General features: G+C 39.3%; 1 protein-coding gene, 1 long non-coding RNA gene and 1 other non-coding gene across 3 annotated transcripts; 2 read left to right on the forward strand and 1 right to left on the reverse strand.

Moving 5' to 3' along the window:
* The first annotated feature begins 666 nt into the window (after positions 1-666).
* RHAG (Rh associated glycoprotein) lies at positions 667-21,463 on the forward strand. Its single transcript, XM_043450456.1, has 10 exons — positions 667-848; positions 11,076-11,259; positions 11,867-12,017; positions 13,629-13,776; positions 13,971-14,137; positions 15,979-16,116; positions 17,008-17,129; positions 19,240-19,313; positions 19,524-19,597; positions 20,315-21,463. The coding sequence occupies exons 1-10, from the start codon at positions 689-691 to the stop codon at positions 20,387-20,389; spliced, it is 1,293 nt and encodes a 430-aa protein (XP_043306391.1). The 5' UTR covers positions 667-688; the 3' UTR covers positions 20,390-21,463.
* On the forward strand, positions 16,565-16,636 carry TRNAS-GCU. Its single transcript has one exon. It is a non-coding gene; the product is annotated as a tRNA-Ser (tRNA).
* On the reverse strand, positions 16,881-27,683 carry LOC122429808. Its single transcript, XR_006266148.1, has 2 exons — positions 27,322-27,683; positions 16,881-20,053 (listed from the first exon to the last, which is right to left on the reverse strand). It is a non-coding gene; the product is annotated as an uncharacterized LOC122429808 (long non-coding RNA).
* Between the last annotated feature and the right edge of the window lie 287 nt (positions 27,684-27,970).

Consider the following 27,970-nt stretch of genomic DNA (forward strand, 5'->3'; position numbering starts at 1 on the left):
ATTTGAAAAGACCCTGATGCTGGGAAAGATTGAAGGCCGGCAGAGAAGGGGACAACAGAGGATGAGATGGTTGGATGCCATCACTGATTCAATAGACATGAGTTTGAGTAAACTCCAGGAGTTGGTGATGGACAGGGAGGCCTGGCGTGCTGCAGTCCATGGGGTCGCAAAGAGTCTGACACGACTGAGTGACTAAACTGAACTGAATTGAACTTCCAGTGAATATTCAGGGTTGACTTCCTTTAGGATTGACTGGTTTGATCTCCTTGTTCTCCAAGGGGCTATATATATATATATATATATATATATATGTGCTTATATGTATTTTTATGTATATAAATATATATATAACTTAATCATTTTGGTGTACAACATTTTTCATTTAAAAATGTATTGAAAGAAAAAAGAGTTTAGACACTCACGTGCAAAGGAGCATTTCTATCAGCTGGCTACTTCCGATCTACACTGTATTTTCTTCAAACCAGCATTTATAGCAATCTGGTTACAGAGCATAATTTTCTCCAGTGGATGGGGCGCTTTCACCAGCCTTGCCCCATTTTTTTCTTGCAGTGTCACAGGAGTGCCTTGAGCTTGTAGCCCAATTCCACATGCAGAGCCGCCCCTCTGTCCTTATCAGCCTCCCACAGTCCGTGAAGCCCTCAGTGTGCCTCTGTCCTTTGCCACAAACATGAGGTTCACGTTCCCTCTCATGGCCATTGGCCTGGAAGTTGTCATGATTGTTTTATTTGCATTATTTGTTCAGTATGACACGGGTTCGAACAGTTCCAAGGCCAACAGCACCGAGTCACCTGCCATAGATGTGGAAACATCCATGGACTTGTATCCTCGTGAGTAAGCCATCTGCTTCTTATTGCACATTTTTGGGTTCTCAGAATGTGAGGTCTGTGGGTATTGTAACCTCTAGCACTCTACATTGGAGCCCCTTGTAGAATTATGTGACAGTTCTGAGTGCTAAGGGTATAAAAGTTTATGCTGGGACAGCTGATCTCTGTAGTTCATGTGTTTGGATAGAATCTGTATGTATTAAACTATCAGTACAAGAAACTGAGAATTGAATTAACTGATCGATTTTTGACGTTCTTTTTCTTTTTTTTAAGTAAAAAAAAATTTTTACTGGAGTATAGTTGCTTTAAAATATTATGCTAGTTTCTGTTGTGTGGCAAAGTGAATCAGCTATGTGTATACCTAGATCTCCTCTTTTCAAGATTTCCTTCCCATTTAGGTAAATGACCTTGCTTTTACTTTGACTACTAGTTCTGCTAGGTATAAAAATATCCCTCCCCCACCAAAAAAAAAGACTTAGAGTTAACTTTGGAGGAGAAACTAGAAACAAAATGTAATGGGGAAAGGGAGCCTGGATTTCATGTGAGAGCCCTAAGGTATAAGAAGGGGTATGAAGGATGATACAGGATATAAATAATACTGTTGTTTAATCGCTAAGTCATGTCCGACTCTTTTGTGACCCCATGGACCGTAACTTCCCAGGCTCCTCCGTCCATGGGATTTCCCAGACAAGAATACTGGAGTGGGTTGCCATTTCCTTCTCCAGGGGATTTTCCCACCCGAGGGATGGAACCCACATCTCCTGCATTGGCAGGCAGATTCTTTACCACTGAGCCACCAGGGAAGCCCTGGAAATACTGTATTGAGGGTTTTGGAAGACTGTTTGTTCCTCTGAGATGAGAATAAAATTGTGAGCACCCAACATAGTTTAAAAGCAGAACCCTTCCCTGGGAATGGCGACTGAAAGAAAGAAAGGATTTAGTTTCAAGTTTGGAAAGACAGGTTGTGGAATAGTTAGTATAACAATAATAATTACCATTTACTCACTACCTATTATGAGCCAGGCATACTCCTCACCTTTTAACCAGGGAGGGAGGTAATAATATAATCCTATTATATAGACTGGTTTTTTAGTGAGGTACAAATAATTTATTATTGATTAAATGTTAAATTGTATTAAATTATTCTAATAGCAATATTTATTATAGTTCTACTGCCTATCTCTAAGCTTTTCAAAAACAATGTGACTTTTGTTCTCTCATTTCTACATTTTTTGAGGGAACATATATAATGGGGAGTATTCTTGAGTAGAAATTATGGCCTAGAGTTGCTGAGTCAAAACGCACAATCTCAAGTAAAGGACACAGTTAAGGCTGTAAGTCAGAGGCTCCAGGTCCACATCTAGTTCTCTTTACACTACATAGATATCCAAAAGGATTCTGGATGAAAGAATCTTACAATTTGCAAGTTCAAGAACACCAAAACAGAAAAGAATTCTGTTCAACTCTGTACACTTTTGTACATTTCATTTCATCATCTATTCTTCTGGCTATAACTTGAAAGTATTGTTAACAGGATTTTCTGTTATATCAGCCATATCATACATGAAAACAAGAGAGGAATAAAAAAAAAAGTGATGTCAAGGGCAGGATGCTTTTTCATTTTGCAAAGGAAACATCAAGTCACAGTTGTCAATAATAATAATAATTAACAATCAATGTACTTTGAAACAGCCAACACATACACTCCCCCCCACAACCTCTTCCTTGCCATAAGGGCAGTGAGGCTGGGATACAGGCAGGAGGCAGGATAAAGTGGGGAGAATTCAAGCAATAGAGGCCCCTGGGGGCCCAGAAGAAGGGCAGTAAGCAGAACACAAAGTGACATTTTACATGGAAAACAGTCTTACATTCAGAATGCTCTCCACAGCCCAATCTATATAGAATTCAAGGTTTCTCTCTTCTAACAGGTCCATGGATACAGAGAATAAGCTTGTAGTTGCCAAGGAGGAGGGGTGGGGAGGGATAGCCTGGGAGTCTGGGAATAGCAGGTGCAAACTGTTATATATAGAATGGATAAACAAATCCTAGTCATCTAGCACTGGAAAGTATGTTCAATATCCTGTAATAAACCATTAAAGCAAAAGGGAAAAAAGTTCTCCCTTCAGTAAGGTGGCTGTCAAGATGTAAAATTCCACCTAGTACTAATTTTCCAGTTCAGCTACCTTATCACTGGTTAAACTACTTTGTAGAACAGCCCTAGAAACAACATGATTTTACTGATTATATATATTTTTCCCCACATTTCAAACAACCTATGTACACTAAACTTATGTAACAGCGTAAGTCATTGGAGAGAAGTTTATGAAACATTCACTAATTAAGAAGCAAAATTCAAGTCAACAAATATTTGAGGGTGCCTGCCTAGCACCATGCACTATGCCAAGTGCAGGAATTCAAGACAGAAAAGGCTCAGTTCCCGTCTAAGAAGCTCACAGTGCATTACAAGAGTTCTCAGTTGCAGTATGCTGAAAGTTGTGAATTTCTCACAAACAAATCAGTGTTAGTCACTATGTTGTGTACGACTCTTTTGTGACCCTAGCCCAGCAGGCTTCTCTGTCCATGGGATTCTCCAGGCGAGAATACTAGAGTGGGTTGCCATGCCCTTCTCCAAAGGATCTTCCTAACCTAGAATTCAAACCCAGGTCTCCAGCATTGCAGGCAGATTCTTTACCACCTGAGCCACCAGGGAAGATCTAAAAATAAATCAAGTGGGATATTAATTTATATTTTAAACCAATCCAATTGAATATAATTTTATTCATCCCTCTGACTTACTGCATTCAGCTAAGCAATGCAGAGAAAGGGGTGAGGTCGCACAGACCTGGCATCTGAACCCATCCCAGGGCACAGCCACAGAAGTGGGTGGCACGCCTGACATCATGTTGCACATCCTGACGGACCCCAGAGAAACCCATCTGAGAAACTAGCTCTACTCCATGGTTTTGGCTTTCATGGCACCCAGCAAAGAGTCGACCCCTTTGCTGAGGCAAATAACTTGACAAGAAATGAGGCCTGACTGTGACTGAGGCTCCGTGGTAAAGAATCTACTTGCCAAAGCAGGAGACGCAGGTTCAACCCCTAGAGTGGGAAGTCCCCTGGAGGAGGAAATGACAACCCACTCCAGTGTTCTTGTCTGGAAAAAGCCATGGACAGAGGAGTTTGGTGGCCTGGAGTCCATGGAGTCGCAAAGAGTTGGACACGTGACCACGAACAAATCCTTGCTGACACGGAGAAAGACTAGAGAAAAGTAGAATTTGAGAAGAAGGCTCTTTGAAGACTGTTAACATGCTATCAGAAATTCTGCAAACACAAGGTGTTTAACGCTTATGGGACATTAAAACCACATCAATGAATTCTTCGTCCTCTGTTAAACATTAGAATCCATTGGCCTATCTTGTCACTTTGAGTGGATCATTTATCCATGTGTGATCTTGTTACATTGTACATTGATCACACCTGAAGAATTATGAAGATACAGCAACAGATTAGTACAATGATTTATTTGTAAAATCTCCATTTAAGAAGGTCCCTATATTTATTCAGATTTTATTTATTTATTTATTTACTTATGTTTGGCCATGTCAAGGCTTGCAGGACCTTAGTTCCCCACTGGGGACTGAATCCAAGTCACACCAGGGAGTGTCAAGTTCTAACCACTGGACTGTCAGAGAATTCCTCCTTCAAGTTCATTTATTACAAGAAATTCAGCAATTTAGATATATGTTACAGGCAAAGGGTTACTAAAAGTGCAGGAAAACAATTCCTAAGAAATTATTTGCTTCTATTCTAAAGGATACCTGAAATTGTTACCATAACTGAGTTAACATGCTCTGTTTTGTAATCTAACAATAAGACACTGGCCTCTGCTGTGCTGCCTTTGAGTTGAACCAGTTTGTTTACGTGAAAGAACTGGAAGCAGTGAGTACAAATAGAACTGAAATCTTGGCTTCTAACGACCTTCTCCACTGAGGGGCTCATTCCTGGTCAAGGTAAACCAAGGAGGTATACACTAACGGGGATGTGTCAGGAGAACACAGGATCCTACTTGAAAGAACACCAATTAGCTGAATTGGGGGTAAACAGAGGATTAAGAATAAGAATAGTGTGATGATGATAGATGATAACACGCTGAAACAAAGGAAAAAGGCTTCACTGAGTCCATAGAAATAAACCCTAAAGCAGGGTACGGGGATCAGATTGGAGTTCTTTATATACAAATGCCAACTAATTAATACAAAAGAACTAATAGATATAAAAATTATAATTTTGAAATTAAAAAAATGTAACAATTGACTTTAGCAAGGTTCACCAATGACGGCTAAAATTATTAAGTAAAAAGTGATTGGACAACACAGGATGAAAGGTATATCCATAGGGAGAGATCTGGCAGAACAGTCTTAAGCAAGAGATCTGATGTATCATCACCGGTAGTAAGACAAACAAATTATGTGCTACCTGGTATGATGAAATGGCAATTGCACAACACCATCTGTGTTAATAGTCTTGCCAAAATGTATAGTCTGATTCTAATTTTGGTGAAATAGCCAAATACAAACTGTGGTACATTCCCCATTAAAGACAAATCAATACCACCAGTAAAAAGCATGGTGTGAAGTGAAGTGAAGTGAAAGTGGCTCAGTCATGTCTAACTGCTTGCGACCCCGTGGATTATTCACTCCATGGAATTCTCCAGGCCAGAATACTGGATTGGGTAGCCTTTCACTTCTCCAGGGGATCTTCCCAACCCAGGGATTGAAACCAGGTCTCCCTTATTGCAGGCGGATTCTTTACCAGCTGAGACACAAGGGAAGCCCCAAAAAGCGCTGTGAGAGACTCTAAATTAAAAGAGTCTAAAGACATGTAATAAGGGCTTCCCAGGTGACTCAGTGGTAAAGAATCCATCTGCTAGTGCAGGAGACGCAGGAGACACAGGTTCAATCCCTAGATCTGGAAGATCCCCGGAAGACGAAACGGCAACCCACTCCAGTATTGCTGGGATAATCCCATGGACAGAGGAGCCTGGAGGGCTACAGTCCATGGGGTCACAAGAGTTGGGCGACTGAGCATGCATACAAAGACACATAACAAACAAAATATATGAAACTTGAGTAGATAAAGGGGGTCAAAAAAATCCTATAAAAGGACAGGTTGGAAACAGTTAAATAAATTCAAATATAGATTCTAAATCAGATGTTACTGTAGCCATGTTATATTTTTAGATGTGAGGATAATACTGTGGTTATTTAAAACAATGCTCTTTTGCTTAGGAGATTCACGCTGAAGTGGTTTAGGGCAAAATGTCATACTTCTCAATGGGTTGAGAGATATATCTGGAAAGAGAGAACAAATACAGAAAATATTAGCAACTGATAAATCTAGGGAAATAGTATATAGCTCTTCATTGTACTATTTTTTCCAAATATTTGAAATATATAATAACAGAATATGTGAAAGTAGGGGAGGAAAGATACCACTACTAGGATACTACTTTTCAGAAAAGATAAGCTCAGAATGATCCCCCAAATGGTTCAAAAGATTGGAACTCACTAAGAACCAATCGCTATCTGCATGCAAACAGCTTGCCAGACCTCAGTCATTAAAAACAAAACAAACCCAGCTTCTAATTGGAGAGTGAGTTGAACAGTTTTAACTACCTGATCCAGAAGAATCATTTTTCTGAATAAGAGCCCTAGAATCCCAAAGAGGCAAATTCTCAGCAGCCCTCACCTGTGAGTCATTTATTCCTGCATAAACGGGGCATCTCCTGAAAAGCTGCAGTTGCCAGACTTTCTGCTGGGTGTCTAAGGAACAAGTCATTTAGAGATCCCTACCTTAACACTTGCACTCACTTTCTCCTGAAAGAATGCCTTACTGGCAGTACTCACTCAATAGTCTAACTGAATAAATGATAAACGGGCACAGACAAGCACATAAACAAATGAAATAAAACCGGAGGGACATGCACAGTGTCACAACTGTGCCCAGCGCCTGGTTCTTGAAAGTCATCTAGAAGTAGGCCAGGTAAAGAAGTGCTGGATGTGGAGGAAGTCCCTGGAGGTCCAATGGTTAGAACTCAGTGCCCTCACTGCTGGGGCCCCAGGTCCAACCCCTGGACAGGGAACTAAGATCCTACAGGCCACACAGAGTGCCCAAAAAATAAGTTGGGTGTAGGGTGGAGCAGACATTCTAGGAAACAGTCATGTACAGGAGGTTGAGGGGAAGGAAGGCTCTGTTTCATTTTGTTTGTGGTTGGTGGTGGAAGAGGAGAGTTGAAATCATCAATTGCATTTTAAAGTTATCAGGGCTTTAAAAGATATCCTGGTACAAGCTAAATGTGGTAGTAAAATACAGAACAAAATTACCAGACATTGCCAAATTTACTTTAGAGGCTAAAATCGCCTGCTATTGACAGAAACAGACAAACGCTATATGATATCACTTATGTGTGGAATCTAAAAAATAATACAAATGAATCTGTATACAAAACAGATACAGACTCACAGACACAGAAAACAAACTTATGGCTACTGAAGGGGAGAGGAATGGACAAATTAAGAGGAATTAACAGATATAAACTACTCTACCTAAAATAAATAAGCAACAAGGATTTACTATATAGCACAGGGACTCTGACTCAATATCTTGTAAAAACCTATAATGGAATATAATCTGAAAAAATAAGTGAATCACTGTGCCTTAAACCTAAAACCAACACAATATTTTAAACCAGTTATAATTCAATTTTTAAAAATTGCCAGCTATTGAGAATATCTGATTCAGATGAGACTTGGCAGCCCTTGAAACCTGTCAGAGCACTTCACAGAAGTTCCAACTAGTAAAGAAATGCCTTCTTCCTTCTGTAAAGAATTCCTTTATTGCAGCATAATTTAATTGCACCATAAAACTGACTTCATGACCCTCTCCCTGGTGCTTACCCACAAAAGAAATTCCTAGAGCAGGATGAAAGATAATGCATGACCCTAACTGTTTATAAACCTTTTTATCCATACCTTTTATACAGAATCATCAGTTGAGTCAACTCTGTAAGCTCTCTTTAGGAATTTAAATAGATGAGGTTCTTAGGCCCCCTTGTGGCGAAAAGCAGTAACAAGCATGAGATTACAGGAGGAAAAAAAACTGGAGCGCTGTCCATACAGGACTTCCCTCCCTCCTATAATATGTCTAGTTTTCCATCAGCTGTAAGAGCTACTCTGGGGATGACTAGGAAATATGAATATAAAGTGTTAGATTATAATTATAAATTGTGATTATTCTGCCAGGAATGATGATGGTGTTGTGATTGTGTAGAAAAATGTCCTTAAAATTTTAGGGATACATAAGTATTTAAGAGTGAAATGTCGTATCTGTTATTTACTTCAAAATATTTCAGAAAAAATAGGGAATGAAGCATGTACATAGCAAAATGTTAACAACTGTGAAATCTAGGTGATAGATATATTTGTGTCCATCATACTATTCTACTGTTTTTTAGGTATGAAAAATTTGTATAAGAAAAATTATAAATAAAGGGGGAAAATGTCTGATTTACCATGAAAGCTGGAGGAGGATGGAGTCTGAAGAATTATTACTCCTAGTGTGAGACATTAAAAATTGGCTAAGCCAATTTTTAAATTAGTTGGCTACTCCATATTTTAAAATCAGCAGACTATAGAAGGAACAAGAGCACTCTAGGGGAAAAAAAGAAACAAATTTTAGAAAAGTAGCTTGAAGTAATGAAAAAAACCAGTGAAGTCAGTAGACTGGGTTCTTACCTTTATTTTAGCTTTGTGAGTATAAGTAAATCATCTAATTTCTCTGGATCTTAGAGTCTGATCTAAAAACAAAGTAAAACAAACAAACAGCAAAGACCTATTGTACAGCACAAGGAACCCTTATAATACCCTATAATGAGAACACATCTGAAAAAGAATATAGATAGATAGGTATGAATTACTTTGTTATAGGTACATTTGAAATTAACACAATATTATATATCAACTATGCATCAATAAAATAAATATGAGCAAAGTAAGTTGTAGAGCTAGGAGAGACGTTAGACTTCATCAAATCCAAACTGTTCTTTAAAAGAGGAGAAAGCTGAGTTTCAGAAAGTTCTAGTAAAATCATAGCAAGTCAGTCAGTCAGGCATATTCTCTGAGCTCCACGCCAACTTAGTCTATGACCTAAATCAAATGTTTACATTTAAAAGTGGTGAAAAGAGTTTGTAAAGAAAAAAAAAATGTGTATATGTATATACATATATATATAGTATATATGTATGTATATATGTATATATATGTGTGTGTATATATATATATATATATAGTCAACTATATTTCCAAAACCAAACAATTTGACAGTTGCCTGTTGATAAATCAGGTAAAGTCCCAATTCAGAAGTTTTCTAGGTGGATATGCAATGAGATGAGGGTGGGCATTCAGAATGCGGGTATAAGTCAAATTGTTGCCAGTATGCATTATCTCACTAGGAAAAAAAAGACTGCAGCAGTCACCTCTCTGAGACCTCCTTCAAAGCTGCTAAGGAAAGAAAATCTTCAGAAATTTATTTTTTCCCTTCTCACCCTCCTCATACTGACTCTCTTGGGAGGTGGAGCCAATGAACAATGAAATGATCAAAAGACTCACTGCCTGGATGAGGTCGAAAAAGTGCTGATGCTGTGTGTGCCTGAAGTAGGAAGTTTGGGTCTGGTTTTCTCATTCTCTTTATTCTTACATTTGCTGGACTCATGCACAAATGAGACTAGCTTCTAGACCACCAAAAGACCCTTGTGATTCAATACATGTTGCCAACTTCTGCCTGTCCTGGTATCTGTCATAGAACAAGACTATAGGGTGAGTTCCCACACTTCCAGCCAGCCCTTTTCAAATACTGGGAACCCTTGGGAACCCAGCATCTTCATCCACTTCCAGGTGTGTGATCAGTGCCAGATTAGTCCGTTGGATTTAACTTGCAAAGTTTGAAAAAAATGTGATATGCAAGTCATGTCGGAAAGAAAGTCAGGAAAGCTCTACAGAGACAACGGGAGCCCCCAGGAAGGTGCTACAGACTCTAAGAGCAGCATTAGCCTCAAGGAAGTTTACTGGGGCGTGTCTTATGATCAATACCTGCAGCAGAAGGGTTTGGGCAGAGAGAGGAAGCCTCAGGTGACCTCATAGGAAACTCTGAGACTGGGATTGTCTAGCTTCAAGTGGCTCTTTTCCCAAGGCGAGGGGATGCTGTGGTGAACCAGTCATTGGGCTGAAGTGACCCGAGGGAAGGGCTGGGACTGGTCACCAGAGTTTCTCAGAGAGAAGTGAGAGCTGTCACTGGACAGCACTCCCTACAGCCCCGGAAAATGTGAAATAGAGCCTTTTCAGTATTGCAAATGAGAACGCCAAAGTAAGGAGAAGTGACTTGCCCAAGGTGATTTGCCCAAGGTCACATGGTCACGTGACACTGTTGGGGGACCTCAGCCTCCATCTGCAGAACTAAGTCAGGAATTTGTTCCTCAGGAGGATACAGCCTTCCTTCCTTCCATTGGCTTAGAAGGTGTAAACAAAGACATCAAGCCTTATGACTTAAGTAACGATCTGGTAAGATTTCCATTTGAGACATAAAGATACCATCTCATTCATTTAGCCAACAGTGCCTCATTCTCTATATGCAGGCTTTTGTGACAGATTCGGGGGATCAAAAAGCCCTAAACCCTTCAACCAGGAAACTCACCATCTAGTGCAGGCAATGGACCCCTCATCAAATAACTATTACAGTATGATATGTGGTAAATAAATGGCAATGCAATGTACCAACTGCTAAAGCTGAGGTTTGGGGAAGACTGGAAGAAATATTAATTTTCCCTGGGAGTACTGGGAAAGTCTGCAAGAACAGGTGAACTGGTACTGTATTTAGCAAAGGTGTCCTCGCGTGGCAAGTAATGGAAAATTCTTCAGCGAGGATAAAAGACATATTGGTATGATAGTGCATAGTCTTCCAAGAAAAGGCTCAAGCCCTGAGTCACTTGCCCAAGGTCTCCTCGCGTTAAGTAGCCTCGCTGGCACCGCAACCCAGCCTTTGGCTGTGTAGTTAACTTTCCTTTTGTAGTGTTTTCTGAAAAAGACACAGCACTTTAGTAAATGGAATATACTATGATGTCACACTTTCTCGGTGCTCCCTTTATGCAGATTTCTTTTTCTTTCTCCTCTTTTGCAGACTTCCAAGATGTGCACGTTATGGTATTCGCTGGGTTCGGCTTCCTCATGACCTTCTTGCGGAAATATGGCTTCAGTGGTGTGGGCTTCAACCTACTCATTGCTGCTCTGGGACTCCAATGGGGCACTTTTATACAGGGGATCTTTTATAGCCACGGACAGAAATTCCAGATAGAAATCAAAAGGTGAGCACCCATTACTTTCCAGTCGTTGTGTTTTCAGAGCAGTTGTTTCTCTGCTTAGTCTCTTGAAAGTCAGCCTCTGAACTAGCTTGCCGATTGTCTCCCTTCCATGAAACAAAGATCATTGGGATCCAAGGATCTAAATCAATGCCTTGCTCGACTGTGCTGGGCCATATATTCATGTCTATATCCTCTCTGATTTGACCTTAAGGGTATGAGAAATCCCCTTCCATAAGATTATTATTCCTTTCATTTCAGCTAGAGAGAGCAAAAATCCTTCTTTAGTAATTTTTCTGAGACTTTTTTTGACATGTGAAGGCTCTAGAAGGTAATTCATTTATCAGATCAACAGAAATAAGGTAAAACCCTAAATGAAGTAAAGAACAGGTAGGCTAAAGGAAATGTGAGAGCAACTAAAGATTGCATGGTGAATGGAGGTGAGGGTAGGCAAGGAAGTGGGAGAGGATAAAAGGAGGTCTGGAAGAAGCAGCTGATGGGAACAGGTGCAGAGAGGGGCCTTGAACTCTGGACAAGGTGATGCTATATTCATTACAACTCATATATTTGAGATATGCATTGTTTTTCAACATCTTCTTTCTTCTTCCCTCAGCATGATACATGCAGACTTCAGTACAGTCGCAGTTCTGATTTCTTTTGGAGCTGTCCTGGGAAAAACAAGTCCAATCCAGATGTTGATCATGACAATTTTAGAAATTACTATCTTTGCTGCCAATGAATATCTGGTTTTTGAGGTATTTTCGGTAAGTGTTCAATTGATACTTACCTAGCTTTGAACAGCACAACACACGTTAGATGCCCACCATAAATAAGCAGGGACAAACCTTGGTGGCCCTGACACCATAGCAAGTAATAATCATAGTCCTCATTTGAGTAACTACTGTAAACTAGAAATTCTATAAACATTGTCTAATTGCATTGGCACCACAATAGTGTTAGACAGGTATTATGATTCATTTATACACAATGAAACTGATGATCACAGATACTAAATGACCAACTTGCCTGAATCTGAATTCAAACCCAGAATTTCCTAGCTCTACAACTCTTTTTATGTAAATACACTTTCTATCAATGACCAATTCCTATTTATACTTCAACTACTAAGTGAATTGCTCTTTCAAAGTCTTTTATTAAAGCTTAGATCAAATGTCTTCCCCTCCATGAAAATCTGATTGATTCCCCCAAGGGAAATCGATATGTCGGGCCCTCTCCAGTATTCTATTTATTCACGTTGTTGTTCAGTCACTAAGTTGTGTCTGTCATTTGGGGACCTCGTGGACTACAGTACACCAGGCTCCTCTATCCTCTATGGTCTTCCAGAGTTTGCTCAAATTTGTGTCCATTTACTCGTCTATTGAACATGTGACGTGATAACAAATACTTTGGCAAATTTCTAGGTATCATGTGTTGGTGATTTAGTTACAAACGTCTCTTCATAGAGTTTACAGTCTAGTGGGGGAGACAGACATCCAACAAATTTTCATACATTCAACCACCTACCCATAGAATCACAAACACACACACAATTATTACTATAAATTACAATACACACTATGAAAAATAAATAGAAGGGCTCTGAGGAAATATACCTAGAAGACCTAATTTAGATTGTGGAATCAAGGAAGGTTTCTTCAAGGAAACTGACAGATAAACTGGACCTGAAAGGCATGTAAGAGTATATCAAGCATGAAAATGTAAATAAATTAATAAATTTGTATCATTTTTCTACTTTAATAAGTACACAGCAATGACTTGGGTTTGGCACTCTGAACTTTCCCTCTAGAGACAAGAACTGTAGAAAACTACATCATATCCATTCAGTGTTCTAAAGAGGGACCTAAAATATATTTCTTCAAATGAATCTTGGGCCTCAACTGGTTTTCATGTCATCATAGCAGAGTCAATGAATGCAAAAGTCATGCTTGTTTTGTATCAGGTGCAGTGCATAATGTCTCACTAAGAATCTGTCTAACCTGAAAAAGTAACCTGAAATGTATTGAGTGCCCACTAAGGACCTAGCCCTTGAAAAACACGGTCCCATCTAAATCCCACCACAACTGTACTGGCTGGGTAACATTTCTCCATTTCATACAACTGGAGATTCAAAGAAGTAGCATAATTTGTCTAAAGTCACATCAGAGAAGTACCTGACCTAAGACTGAAAGTCAGTTCTGTGTTGTTCCAATGCCCGTGACTTTTCTTTTACACGAAAAGTCCTGTTTTATTCCCCTTTCTCTGACACATTCATTCTCTCTCTTGATCTTTTTTGTTTAACGCATGAAGCAGTCCTTAATGACCTCCCTCCTGTGTTGAATGTCACCTCTATTTACATGAATGCTTTCCCCTCTCAGGCTTCTGATATTGGAGAATCAATGACCATCCATGCTTTTGGGGCTTACTTTGGTTTGGCTGTAGCCGGCATCTTGTATCGATCAAAATTGAAAGAAGGACATCCCAATGAAGAGTCTGTATACCACTCGGACTTGTTTGCCATGATTGGTGAGTTGGGATGAAGTTGCCTGATTCTTGTCTATTTGGTCAGACACAAGGGAATGCCTCTCTTTCCCCCAACTCTTAAATAACAAAGCCTAAAAGTAAAGACAGCATGTCTGTGCCCAAGGTAAATGACTTCCTCTGGACTATCTTTCTTATTCAGAACTGTTAATAATATCTGTTTCTGTGATTTACTTCAGGGTCTCTTTTCTTATGGATATTTTGGCCTAGCTTTAATTCTGCCATCGCTGATAATGAAAAGAAACAGTACAGGGCCATCGTGAACACGTACTTCTCCCTCGCGGCCTCCGTGGTCACGGCCTACGCATGTTCCAGCCTTCTCGAGAGCCGAGGCAAGCTCAATATGGTGAGTGCCATGTTAGCCCCCAGGGAAGTTTGCTAAGCGACCCTGACGGCTACTCTGATGAGTAATTCATTTCTGCATCACTGCTGAGCTGCCCGAACAAATCACAACACTGGAGACCTTGGAGAATAATCTGAAAATAACATTCATTTATTTTTCAGATGTATACTGTGACAAATTTTAAAAAATATTATCAAGGAATTTACAGTTTTACAGGGAATATAGTCAGGTTTCTCAGGTGGCTTAGTGGGTTAAGAATCTGCCTGCAGTGCAGGAGATGCAGGAGACAAAGTTTCAATCCCCCAGTTGGGAAGATCCCCTGGAGGAGGACATGGCAACCCACTCCAGTATTCTTGCCTTGAAGATTCCATGGAGAGAGGAGCCTGGCAGGCCACAGTCCATGGGGTTGCAAAGAGTTGGACATGGCTGAAGCGACTGAGCATGCACACAGGAATATGATCATGCAAAAAATCAAAGATCTGAAACATATTTCTTTACTGATAGAGCCAACTGTCCCCAGGTTTTCAGAAAATCTTTCTTAAGAAACAGAACTTTCTATGAGAGTAGAAAAAGAGTGGGAGAATGCAAGTTGATTCTATTTTTCTAACAGCAAATATTTCAAAGAAATAACAACTAAATGTACTGTGGGATCCTGAATGGTGGTTTAGTTGCTAAGTCGTGTCAGAGGAGCCTGGCAGGCTACAGTCCATGGGATTCTCCAGGCAAGAATACTGGAGTGGGTTGCCATTTCCTTCTCCAGGGATCCTGAATAGGATTCTGGAAAAGAAAAGGGATATCAGTGGGAACATTGGTAAAATTCAAATAAGGTCTTCAATAGTAGTACACCAATGCTAATTTCTTAGTTCTATGATAATGTAAGATGTTAACAATGGAGGGAACTGGATGTGGTATATATGGAAATCCTCTGCAATATTTTTGCAACTTTTACATGTCCATAATTATTTCAAAATAAAACATTTTAAAAAGTCCCCCATAATGATCTTTTTATTTATTTATTTTTCATAATGATCTTTTTAGTTTCTTGCCTATGAGCTAAAGAAATGTCAGTGAAGGAATAATCCTCAAATCAGCCACTCTTCTAAGCTGAGAGAGAAAAAAGATATTGTATCAAAATATTTCTAAACATAGCTAAGGACATGTCTTTTAGTTCTCTACAAACTGTTTCATGAGAAAAATAAATGAAAACAAATAAAAGAAGCCATCATGCATGGTTCAGTGGATCTCTTTCAAAAGTACTGAGAACCTTTTTTCCTTTGGCAGAACAGCCAGAATATAATTTTTCTGAGGAATTCTGGTAAATGGAAACTTGGTTCCTCTTTCCTCCATTCTCAGATATTCTCAGAACAGTGACGCTTGCTAAAGCTGTTGTCTTTGATGTGTAATACATACATTTCATTGCCTTTAAATCCTGTCCTTGATTAGTGGAATATCATGGCCTCAGCAAAGCACACAGCAGCCACAAGCCTGTTTCAGTTCACAGTAGCCATAAATGCATTCCAAAGCTGCATAAAGAGGCAGAACACTGCCAGAATAACTGCGGCATATTCCCACCCTCCCACAACTTCTCTTGATTTTGTCACATCCCTCCCCACCCTAGCCTTACTAACTTGATCTCTCGTGCATAACCAAGGAACCCTATAAGAAAGATTCCACAGGTCAACTGCTGGGAAAAAAAGGCCTTCTGGAACTACAAAAAACCTTCTGAAAGCAGAATCCATAACCCTTCCAACTGAAGAAATGTGTGTAGAATCCATCCAACCCAAGGTTGCTACAGTCCTTCTGAACTCCACCTCCTCTCACTCGTATTTCTGTGCCCCACACAGGTTCACATTCAGCATGCAAGTCTGGCTGGAGGAGTAGCTGTGGGCACTTGTGCGGACATGGAGATTTCCCCCTATTATGCTATGATCATCGGGAGCGTTGCGGGAGTGGTCTCCGTGTTGGGGTTCAAGTCCCTGACTGTAAGTATTAACAGACACTCTCAGTCAAACTTTGGATCTGCCCCCATCACCTTCTTATATCCTATCAGCTGCTGCTGCGGCTGCTGCTAAGTCACTTCAGTCGTGTCCGACTCTGTTCGACCCCATAGATGGCACCCACCAGGCTCCTCTGTCCCTGGGATTCTCCAGGCAAGAACACTGGAGTGGGCTGCCATTTCCTCCTCCCAGCAGAGAAATGCTATGAAAAGTCCTTTCCTAAGCACCTCTCTTTGGATCACTCAACATGTCAGTGTTCCAGTGGTTTCTACCCTTTCTCGCCTTCTTTTGTGGATATCGGTTACTTGTGACAATATGAACTGAATGTTAAGTACTTGTATTACTTTTCTTGGTTTTTGTTGTGATTGACATTTGTTGATGATGTTTGCTTTGTATAAACTCTGAGCCCTTTTCAGAGGATTTAAGATAGGCTTCCCTGGTGGCTCAGATGGTAAAGCGTCTGCCTGCTATGCGGGAGACCCAGGTTCAATCCCTGGGTTGGGAAGATTCCCTGGAGAAGGAAATGGCAACCCACTCCAGTACTCTTGCCTGGAAAATTCCATGGACTGAGAAGCCTGGTGGGCTACAGTCCACGGAGTCGCAAAGAGTTGGACACGACTGAGCGACTTCACTAAGATCCCATCAGTAGGTAAGAATGAGCAGGACTTAAAATCACTTACGGTCACATCCATCTACCTAAGACTGAAATGAGAAGTTCTGCCACCAGTGCATTCAGATTCTTTGTTGTAAGTGGATTTCAGATGTAGATGGGAAACTGGCCTGGAGATAAAGATTTTCCTGCATGTTTGTTTACTGTAGTCACAGGGCTCTCTATAGCTGACAAAATAATAAGGCTTCCTCTTTTTACAATTTCAGCCACTTTTTGCTACTAAACTGAGGATCCATGACACATGTGGGGTCCATAACCTACATGGCTTACCTGGTGTGATAGGAGGTCTTGCCAGCATCATCATCTTGGCCTTGGAGAGCTCTGACCCGTGAGTGAAAGAATATGTTTTCCTGTTCCCCAAGGTCAAGTGCTGTTTCCTCTCACTCTCAGAGAAACCCAGTGATAAGAGTTTTTCCTTTAGCAATCCAGACCACAGTTTGTAAGTACTGTTCTTACTGAAGCCAAAGAGACATAACTGAGGGCCAAAGAAACATTACCCGATTTGCAGTTTAATAATCTGAATAGACACATGAGAGTAAGTAGGCTTGATTCTTGCTCAGTGGCCAGATTTGGGGTAGATTCCATGTTTAAGCATCTAGTCCTTGGGTATACAGACTTAGCAACAACTTAATTTACTCAGGAGGAGCTGAGGGGGCAAACCTTGGAAGGTCCATTCACATGTGTGGGCAAAATTCACACATATTTCACACAGCAGACACAATACTTTGTCCTAGAGTCGAGCCTACTTACTCACATGTGTCTATTCAGATTATGAAAATGCAAATTGGGTTTATTGGCAAACACAGAACAAGGAGAAGTTAATATACTTAGGGGACATTTTTTTCAAATCATGGCAGCCTAACTTTAATAATGCTGTTAATTTTGTTTAATCCAGCATTTTCCAAGTCTATTTTATCATGGAATATTTTTCATCAGAAACATCTTTTAATACCTTGTAAAAGATCTTGGTAAATTCTGGTAAAATTAACAGTCAGCTTACAAAAGAAGAAAATCAAATGAGTAAATATATATTAAATATTCAACTTCACTAGTAATCAAAAAAATGCTAATTAAAACAAGTTATCCATTTTTCAGTATATAATATTGATAAAGATTTTATAAACTATAATAATGAATGGTGGCTAAAGTAACAAAATGGAGATATAAATTGTACAAGTTCCTATCTGGAAAAGGCCTTATTAAGCATATAAATTTTACAAATAATCCCATTTCTAGTTAGGTGTTATTTTAGGGAAATTTCTGGATAAGTCCATAAGCATGTCCATAAGAGGATTTATTCTCACAGCATATTTAAAAATATGAAACATAAGAAATAATCTAAATATTCAATCTATAGAACTGTAATTACAGTATATTTGTACAATGTAATACTCTGTAGCAATAAAAGCTATGATCCAGATCTACATTTACTGACATAAAAGAACATTAAGATTTAATGTGAAAACCCAGTATCATGATATGACTGCATTTTTATAAAAATACTTATTTATATTTTACATGTTTATACTGATAGGATTGGAGGGAAATTAAACTTTTCCCCTTCTCTTTCTTCAGGGTTTTGTCTATTTTTACAATAATCATACATTTCTTGGACAACTTTTCCTTCAGTAGAAAGAGATTAAACCCTTTAAATCAAGAGAGAGAGAAAAAAAAAAGAAATCTGAGTTTACTACATTTTTTCCCTTGAAGGATGAGGAAGAAAGAGCAACACACTTTCTTCTTCCAGCAGTTTGCTGTCCTGCAACCACTGATTTGACCTTTCAACTATTTGTTAACTGCCTGTTAAGAGTGAGGCATGTGCTAGGGAGATTCCCACACTCCTAGTTCTTTTGACAGCTTTATGCATTTCTGTAGCTTTCTTATCATATTCTTCTATTCCCCAAATTATAAGGAATTATTCATTCACTTCATTTCAAGGTAACTACTTCTAAGATACAGAGACACACTTTAATATCTTGTCCCTACACTACATGCTAAAAATTAGCTTTTCTGATTTTTAATTTCATCACAATTGTTTTTAGGGGGATGGGGTAAGGAGAGATGTCAGCTTCCATTTGTTTTGTTCATTGCTCCTTCCTCAGTGCCTAGAAGGGAAGCTGGTACAGAGCAAGCACCCAGTAAATAGTTGTTGAATCAGATCTCCAATCACATTTTTAGAAATACTAAACGCTTTCTAAGGAAGATATTTTCATCATTTCTGAAGAAAAAGGTGGTTCTTGTATACATGCTTATAAGAATTTGTGAATACTGATTAAGAGTTTCAAAGAAAATATATGCGATTAAAGAAAAATTGTCATGTTTGCTGGTATGTCATGCTGCGCTCTGGCCTGAAGGTGGCAGGCATGCACACCTTCAGGAAATGCGGTTTTTGTTGCCAGGCATCTTGGACAAATAATTCTATATTTTTGGCCTCCTAGGGCTAAGATGGCCAGTCAGGCAGCAGCGCTAGGTTCTTCCATTGCAACGGCACTTGTTGGAGGGCTAATCACAGGTGAGCATAAAAAATAAACATTTCCCTCTATCTCATGCTCTCAGCATAATAGATATTGTTAAACATTGGTAAACTTAAAGTTTTTCTACATCTCTGACAGTAATCTTGTAAGCTCCAGGGGATGACTTTGTAACAGTATTTTAACTACTAAGCAAGTTTATTTTCCCTTTCAGCCTCATAACATGACTTATTTTCTCCCCACTTTCACAGGTGCAATTCTAAAGATACCTATCTGGGCACAACCATCTGATGAGGACTGCTATGATGATTCTGTTTATTGGGAGGTACTGTGTAGTGTTTTAAGGATGTATATGATGACTATACTAGGCAAAGTTTTGCCCACCACATGTCTAGATGTCTGTGTGGCATCCTTATGACAAAATTGGTTGAACTCCCCACTTATAGAGAGAAATTGAAACAATGTGCCCAGAAAGATAAAATCAGAAGCTATGATATCTTGCAAAGCAGAAACTAGATGAAGGAAAAACAGACTTTAGTTGACAAGTACCCTTTCACTCCTCCAAGAGCGATAAAAAAAAGCTCCTCATAAAAATACAGGAATCCTGGGCAGCCTTGTGAGATTTTACATCACATGTAAGTAGATGGAGCAGGTGGGACACGCAGGGTTGAAGAATCTTTGTAAGGATACAAGAAGTTCTGTGACTCACGAAACATTAGCTTTTTTCCATCCTCCAGTTTCTACCTCTTTATTTCATTGATACTTTCTTCCAAATTATTTCCTGCAAAGCCTAAGAGTGATAGATACTTAAATACGTTCAAATGGGGTTTTCAAAGAGAACAGGTTTGCGAAAGAGAATTTAGTCAGGATGGGTGGGATAAATATTTTTGTTCTTTTGTTTCTTCCCAACTCAAACAATTTTTATTCCCAGTTCTTTCTATACTTGAATAATTACAGAAAATATCTTTGTTTCAATACAACTTTTGATAAGCCCATTGAAAGAAACTGTAAAAAGTGCCTTAATCTTTTTTTTTTTCTTAAGGTTCCTAGGAGGACAGAATATGACAACCGTTTCCATGACCTTCTCGCTTTCACCCCATTAGAACATGAAGCCTAAAAGCCTGTGCCTCAGCTTCTTTTTCCATTATCTAGACTTGAAACAAAATGGCAGCATCCAATGAGTATATGGAATGGGATGGATAGAACCTGAGCCCCACATATCTAGTGTGAAAACATTTTAACAAAACCTAGAGCTGTCTCTTCGTATCAATGATTGTTTAATTGAAGAAATGTGACTCATACAACAGATGGTCAAATGGATTCTTGCCAGTGGGTAGATACAGGGTGAATTACTCCATGTATTTTCTTGTATTTTTTTCCACATAGAGGAGAATTTACAATGAAACCAGCACTTTCTAATCATGTCAGTTCCCTAATGTACATACTATGTCTTCAATCCCAAAGATTATAACTGAAGCCAATGAAACAATAATTTATGTAAGAAATAAGAAGGAAATGTATGTATATAAACAGTAATATGATTTTTTTTGATAGTGCTTTCTGGATTTTAAAAATAGTCTATTTTAGAAGAATTGCGTTTTATTTGGCAGACTTGCTGAGGATTTAAGTTCAGGAGGCAGTCTCTGAAATAGCTCTGAGGACTGTTCCAAAGAGTGGGAGCAGTGGGGGGGCGGCAAGATACATAGGAGTTTTGCAACAAAGACCAGGTGATCAGAACATCAAAAAATTACTGTTAATTAAAGAAAACCAGGTATTTCAAGTTAATGAATTTAGCTCTTTTCTAAGTATGGGAAGATGCAAGAGTCTGAGCTCACTGAAATCATTCATTTGATTTGCACCTTCGCTCTCTAGAGTCAAGTCTTGTTCTTTTCCTTTCTGAGTCCCCTCAAGGTACACTGTTGAAGGTGCTTGCAGTGACTGAGGGCTTGATGGTGGCATTCTGTGTTTTCATCCTGAGTTCCTTCAAGGCTCACCCTTGGGAACAGAGTTGGTGGCTGATGGCTGCAACATCCTTTGTATTCTGATATGGCAGGCAATATTTTTCATTCACATTTTGAATATTCTTATATTCACTTCTTTTGCATGTTTACTATTTGAAACAAGAGCTCAAATGCTATCTGACCAAAGGCTATTTTGTATAAAATGCCAGTGGATTAAATGTCATTATAAAATAAAATATTTGTCTTTGGCTCTTTTATCTTCGGTGGTTAGAATTCACTTTAATAACAAATACCTGTGCGCATGCACACACACACATTCTTCATATTTACTCCATACTCAGTTCAAAGAAATTGGTACTTACTATGTAACAGGTTAACTGAATTTGCCCGTTCTGGTCCATTTTAGTTCACTGATTCCTAAAATGTTGATGTTCACTCTTGCCATCTCCTGTTTGACCACTTCCAATTTACCTTGATTCATGGACCTAACATTCCAGGTCCCTAAGCAATACTGTTCTTTACAGCATCAGACTTTATTTTCACCTCCAGCCACATCCACACCTGGCGTTGTTGCCACTTTGGCCCAGCTTCTTCATTCCTTCTGAAGCTGTTTCTCCACTCCTCTCCAGTAGCATATTGGGGGCCTTCTGACCTGGGAAGTTCATCTTTTGGTGTCCTATCTTTTTATCTTTTCACACTGTTCATGGGGTTCTCAAGGCAAGAATGCTGAAGTGGTTTGGCATTCCCTTCTCCAGTGGACCACGTTTTGTCAGAACTCTCCACCAAGACCCGTCCGTCTTGGGTGGCCCTACATGGCATGGCTCATAGTTTCTTTGAATTAGACAAGGCTGTGAGCCATGTGATCAGTTTGGTTAGTTTTCTGTGATTGTGGTTTTCGTTCTGTCTGCCCTCTGATGGATGAGGATTAAAGTCTTGTGGAAGCTTCCTGACAGAGGGACTGGCTGTGGGGAAACTGGGTCTTGCTCTGGTGGATGGGGCCATGTTCCGTAAACCTTTAATTCAAGTTTCTGCTAATGGGTAGGGCTGTGTTCCCTGCCTGTAGTTTGGCCTGAGGCCAAGCTATAGTAGGGGTAATGGCATTAGTAGCAACCTCCTTCAAAAGGACTTCTGCCAGCATGCTGCAGCTCCCAAGACTGTAGTATTCAGCGCCCCTGACTGTCATCCCATGCCTCAGCAGAGACTCCTGGACACTCCTGGGCAAGTCTGGATCAATCTTTTGTGGGGTCACTGCTCTTTTCTCCTGGGTCCTGGTGTGCAAAGGTTTTGTTTGTGCCATCCAAGAGTCTGCTTCCCCAGTCCTGCAGAAGTTCTGTAATCAAATCCCACTGGCCTCCAAAGTCAAACTCCCTGGGAGTTCTCAGTCCCATTGCTGGATCCCCAGGCTAGAAAGACTGCCGTGGGCCTTAGAACTTTTGCAACAGTCCGAGAACTTCTTTGGTATAATTGTTCTGCAGTTTGTGGGTCGTCGGCTTGGTGGCCCTATGGTGGTGTTAATGGTGACCTCCTCTAAGAGGACTTAGGCCGCATGCCACACCTCCCAGGCCTGCTGCAGCCAGAGCCCCTGTCCCTGCGGCAGGCCACTGCTGACCCCTGCCTCCACACTCCACAAGAGACCCTCAAACCCTCAAAGCCAAGTCTGGCTCAGTCTCTTGCGGAGGTCACCATTCCTTTCCCTGGATCCTGCTGCGCGCAAGGGCTTTGTTTGCACCCTCCCAGCATCTCTGGCGGGTATGAAGTTTAACTCTAAATGCAATTTCTCCCATCCTACCATCTTGTTGGGGCTTCTCCTTTGCCCTTGGACGTCTGGTATCTTTTCTTGGTGGGATCCAACATTCTCCTGTTGATGGCTGTTCAGCGGCTAGTTGAGATTTTGGTATTCTTGCAGAAGATGAGTGCACGTCCTTCTCCTCCACCATCTTGACAACTGTGGTTTACTTACTTATATAGTCACTATTTTTGGAAAAATCAAGTTACTGTCTCATGTTATAGGATAAGTTTTTAAAAACTGAGTTTACTAAAGGTAACCAACATAATCATATTGTGATTACATAATATTCTACATCAACTTATAGACTTAGGTAATACTCTGCACCAGCTATACTTCAGTAAAATTGTTCCTTGATATTTTTGTAGGTTTTTTTAAATCAACATAAATCCAAATGTCAGCTTTCTGTATATTTTGTTATCCTCCTGTTATGAAATCTATTAAAGAATGGCCAAATATCTTCAGAAAATAACATGGATATTTTGCTCAATCTGTTCAGTTCAGTTCAGTTGCTCAGTCATGTCCAACTCTTTACAACCCCATGAACCGCAGCACGCCAGGCCTCCCTATCCATCACCAACTGCTGGAGTCTACCCAAACCCATGTCCATTGTCGGTGATACCATCCAACCATTTCATCTTCTGTCGACCCCTTCTCCTCTTGCCCTCAATTTTTCCCAGCATCAGGGTCTTTTCCAGTGAGTCAGTCCTCCGCATGAGGTGGCCAAAGTATTGGAGCTTCAACTTGAACATCAGTCCTTCCAATGAACACCCAGGGCTGATGTCCTTTAGGATGGACTGGTTGGATCTCCTTGCAGTCCAAGGGACTCTCAAGAGTCTTCTCCAACACCACAGTGCAAAAGCATCAATGCTTCAGTGCTCAGTTTTCTTTATAGTCCAACTCTCACATCCATACATGACCACTGGGAAAACCATAGCCTTGACTAGACGGACCTTTGTTGGCAAAGTAATGTCTCTGTTTTTTAATATGCTGTCTAGGTTCATCATAACTTTCCTTCCAAGGAGTGAGTGTCTTTTAATTTCATGGCTGCAATCACCATCTGCAGTGATTTTGGAGCCCAAAAAAATAGTCAGCCACTGTTTCCACTGTTTCCCCATCTATTTGCCATGAAGTGATGGGACCAGATGCCATGATCTTAGTTTTCTGAATGTTGAGCTTTAAGCCAACTTTTTCACTCTCCTCTTTCATTTTCATCAAGAGACTCTTTAGTTCTTCTTCACTTTCTGCCATAAGGGTGGTGTCATCTGCATATCTGAGATTATTGATATTTCTCCCGGCAATCTTGATTCCAGCTTGTGCTTCCTCCAGTCCAGCATTTCTCATGATGTACACTGCATATAAGTTAAATAAGCAGGGTGACAATATACAGCCTTGACATACTCCTTTTTCTATTTGGAGCCAGTCTGTTGTTCCACGTCCAGTTCTAACTGTTGCTTCCTGACTTGCATACAGGTTTCTCAAGAGGCAGGTCAGGTGGTCTGGTATCCCCATCTCCTTCAGAATTTTTGGCAATTTTGCTCAATACCTTTTTGAAATAACTAGACTTCCCACAAGTTTTTATTTTAAAATAACCTCAAGCTTTCAGAAAAAGTTAGAAGTAGAGTACAAAGAGCTGTTTTTTTCCTGAAGCTTTTATGTTTCTAGGTCGCATAAACTGTGAATACTTTAGAATGTATTTCTTATTAACAAATAATCTCTCAACCAGAATAAAACCATCAAAACCTAGAAATCAACATGGTTGAATTATGACCATTGTTAGTTCAGGCTGCCATGACAAAATACCATAAATTGGGAGGCTTAAACAACAGAAAGCTATTTTCTCATTGCTCTGGAAGCTGGAAGTCCAAGATCAAGGTATTGGTCAATTTGGTTTCCAGTGAGAACCTTCTACTTGGCTGGTAGATATCTGCCTTTGTGTGCTCACATGGCTTTTAAAAGTGTATGAACACACAGAAAGAAAGAGAAAACTCTTTGTCTTCTTATAAAACAACCAATCTTGCCAGATAAAGACCCCACCGTTATGATCTACTTTAACCTTATCTCCTAAAAATTTTATCTCCAAATGCAGTCATATTGGGAAGAGGGCGGGGGGAGTGGCTAGGGATTCATGAATTAGAGAAACACAATTCAGTCCATAGAAACTGTCAAGTCCTGAAACACCATTCAAGTTTCACCAAATGTCCCAGGGATAGGGATGCCCTATACAGCAGAAGGATCCAGTTCAAAATCACATTTTTGCCTTTAGTTGTCATTTGTCTCTAATCTCTAACAGTTCCTCATTCTGCCTTTGATTTTTATGACCTTGATACTTTGGAAAATTACAGGCTAGTTATTTTGTAAAACAAAATAAAAAAGGCCAGAGGTCTTCCCATCATTTTCTTAACTGACATACAGTAGAAGTTCTATTTACTTTACTAGAAGTTCATTTTACTCTGCTGATGGAATTAAGCAAACTCTCTATTACTGTAATCATATTATTCCAACAAATAAATGTTACCAGTTTACTTAATAATTGAACAATGCAATTTTAGCAACTTGTTAATAAGGAGTCTTTCTAAAACACCCAATTCAAAACTTATTCATGTTTTATAAATACATTTAATGTGGCCAGTAAATTCTATGGTAAATTTCTATTTTAGATTTATTAGAAAGTGAAAATTTTGGGAGTCCCCAAGACCACACTCAGTTTCAATAACTTGTTAGAAAGAGTTACACAATTCAGAAAAACAATTAGGCTTGTGGCTCCAGTTTATTACAATAAAAGGATACAGATTAAAATCAGGTGAAAGAAGCAGCACATAAGACAATGTCGAGGAAAGTTCCAGACATTCTTCCAGTTGTCTGTTCCCAGTGGAGTCAAGTGAACTGGACTTACTGGTAGCAATGACTTGTGGCAACATGCATGAAGTACTGGCAACAAGATCACCCAGCCTTGATTTCCAGAGTTTTTATTCAGGCTTGGTCACATACACATGACTGACCACCCACATGGTCTTCACTCTCCAGAGACTGAGCTGTTACCACACAGCCCAAGACCACATCATAAACCACATTATTACCAGAGACTGTCCAGGTCGCCCAAGGTTTCCAGGTAAACAAATACACTTTTATCAAGCTGGACATTTCAAGGTGTAGGGGTTACCTCCCAGAAGCTCAGAGCAAACACCAGACCTCAAACAATTACATGTTATCAGTTTACTTAACGCTTGCTTGAATGATGTGTTTTTAATAAGTTGCCTATGTAGCACCTTTCAAAAGCATCTGATTCAATGTTCACTTGTTTTAGAAATGCAATAAATGAAAGTGGTGATTTCTAGGTTGGATATATTAGAAAGACTGTAAAGACAAGTTACTAAAACAACAACAACAAAAAGAAACAAACTACACTTGCATCAGACAAGAGCAACACATAAAATAAAGACAACGATGAAGACTGGAAAGTAAGCAGCACAAAAATCTAGAAAGGTTCTTCATTCAGAGCTCTTGTCTAGCTACTTTACTTAAAGAATGTGAAGTTGAACATCTCAGACAATGTACTTTTTGTGTAATTTATGTCAGGAAGAAATAGAAAATTTCAATCAGCAGACAAAGGCAAGTCCTTGACCTTACAACAAAAGGTTGGTGAATAAATGCATGTGCATGGGTCTTTATTCTCTAAATCTTTTTTTTAGTTTTAAGCAATTTTTTCAATAGGGCTTCCCTGGTGGTGGGATTTGACCATGTTGAATTTTGCCTAAACCCTGTGATTCTGGAAATAGGGAAGTTTAAAGGAATCTTACCATTTTGTGTTCCAGAAAACAAAACAGTTTACTGGAAAAAAAAAAAAAAGCCTTTCACCGTATGTTTAGATAAGATGCACAAAGCCCCTTGTTTACCTATAACAAGGCCAGGCACAAATTTCTTTGCTCTGCTTAAATTATTTCCTGAACAACTGGTTTCACTGATCAATCAGGACAAAATACTTGTTAGAAAGACTGGTGAAGTTTCTCTCCTTCCTTCAGAGCCCTGAACTTTAGCCCACCCCCACCCCCAGCATGAGCCTTTAATTTATCAGTCTATATTGTCTAGTGACATGACACCACTCTTTATAGTATAAAAACTATAACTTAACAACAGTGTATGTCCACCCCTTCCTTCCCGGTACTTATGCTACTGCTCTTATACATTTTGCTTTACACATTAGAAACCTCAGAGTACATTGTCATTATTTTTGTTTAAAAATTTAAACAAAAAATTATCTTTTAAAGCACTCAAATAGTAAGAAAATCTTTATATATTTACCCAAATAGTCACCATTTCCAGTGCTCTTCAGCCCTCTATGTATTTTATTTCCATCTGGTATAACTCTCTTTTCACTTGAAAGATTTCCTTTAACATTTCTTGTAGTGCAATACTTCCGGTGATGAACTCTTGTATCTTCTTTTCTTTTCAGTTTATCTAAACCAAAAATACTAACAAAAACAAAAAATACCCCCAAAATAGTTCACTTATCTCTCCTACTCCCTACTCCCGGAAACTATCAGTCTGTTCTCTATAAGCATAGCTTTAAAAATATATATATATATTAGATTCCACACAAGGAGAGATTATGTGTTATTTGTCTTTCTCTGGCTGTTATCACTTAGCATAATACCCTTGAGTTCTATCTATGTTGTCTCAAATTACAAGATGTCTTTCTTTTTTATGGCTCAACAATATTCCATTGCAATACATATACCATAATTTTTTATCAACAGGCATAAGATTATAGTTAATAAGATAACAAAAGAGATAAATCAATTTATATTTTTAAAAGAGATAATCCAAAAGAATGGAGAAAAACAGGGGGGAAAAAAGCAATATGTAAGATAAAAAATAGTTCATATCAAATATAAATGGTCTAAGAACTCAAAAGACTGAGATTGTCAGATTAAATAAATAATACAAAACC

This window comes from Cervus canadensis, chromosome 28, assembly GCF_019320065.1.
Source record: "Cervus canadensis isolate Bull #8, Minnesota chromosome 28, ASM1932006v1, whole genome shotgun sequence".
In the NCBI taxonomy this organism is placed as follows: domain Eukaryota; kingdom Metazoa; phylum Chordata; class Mammalia; order Artiodactyla; family Cervidae; genus Cervus; species Cervus canadensis.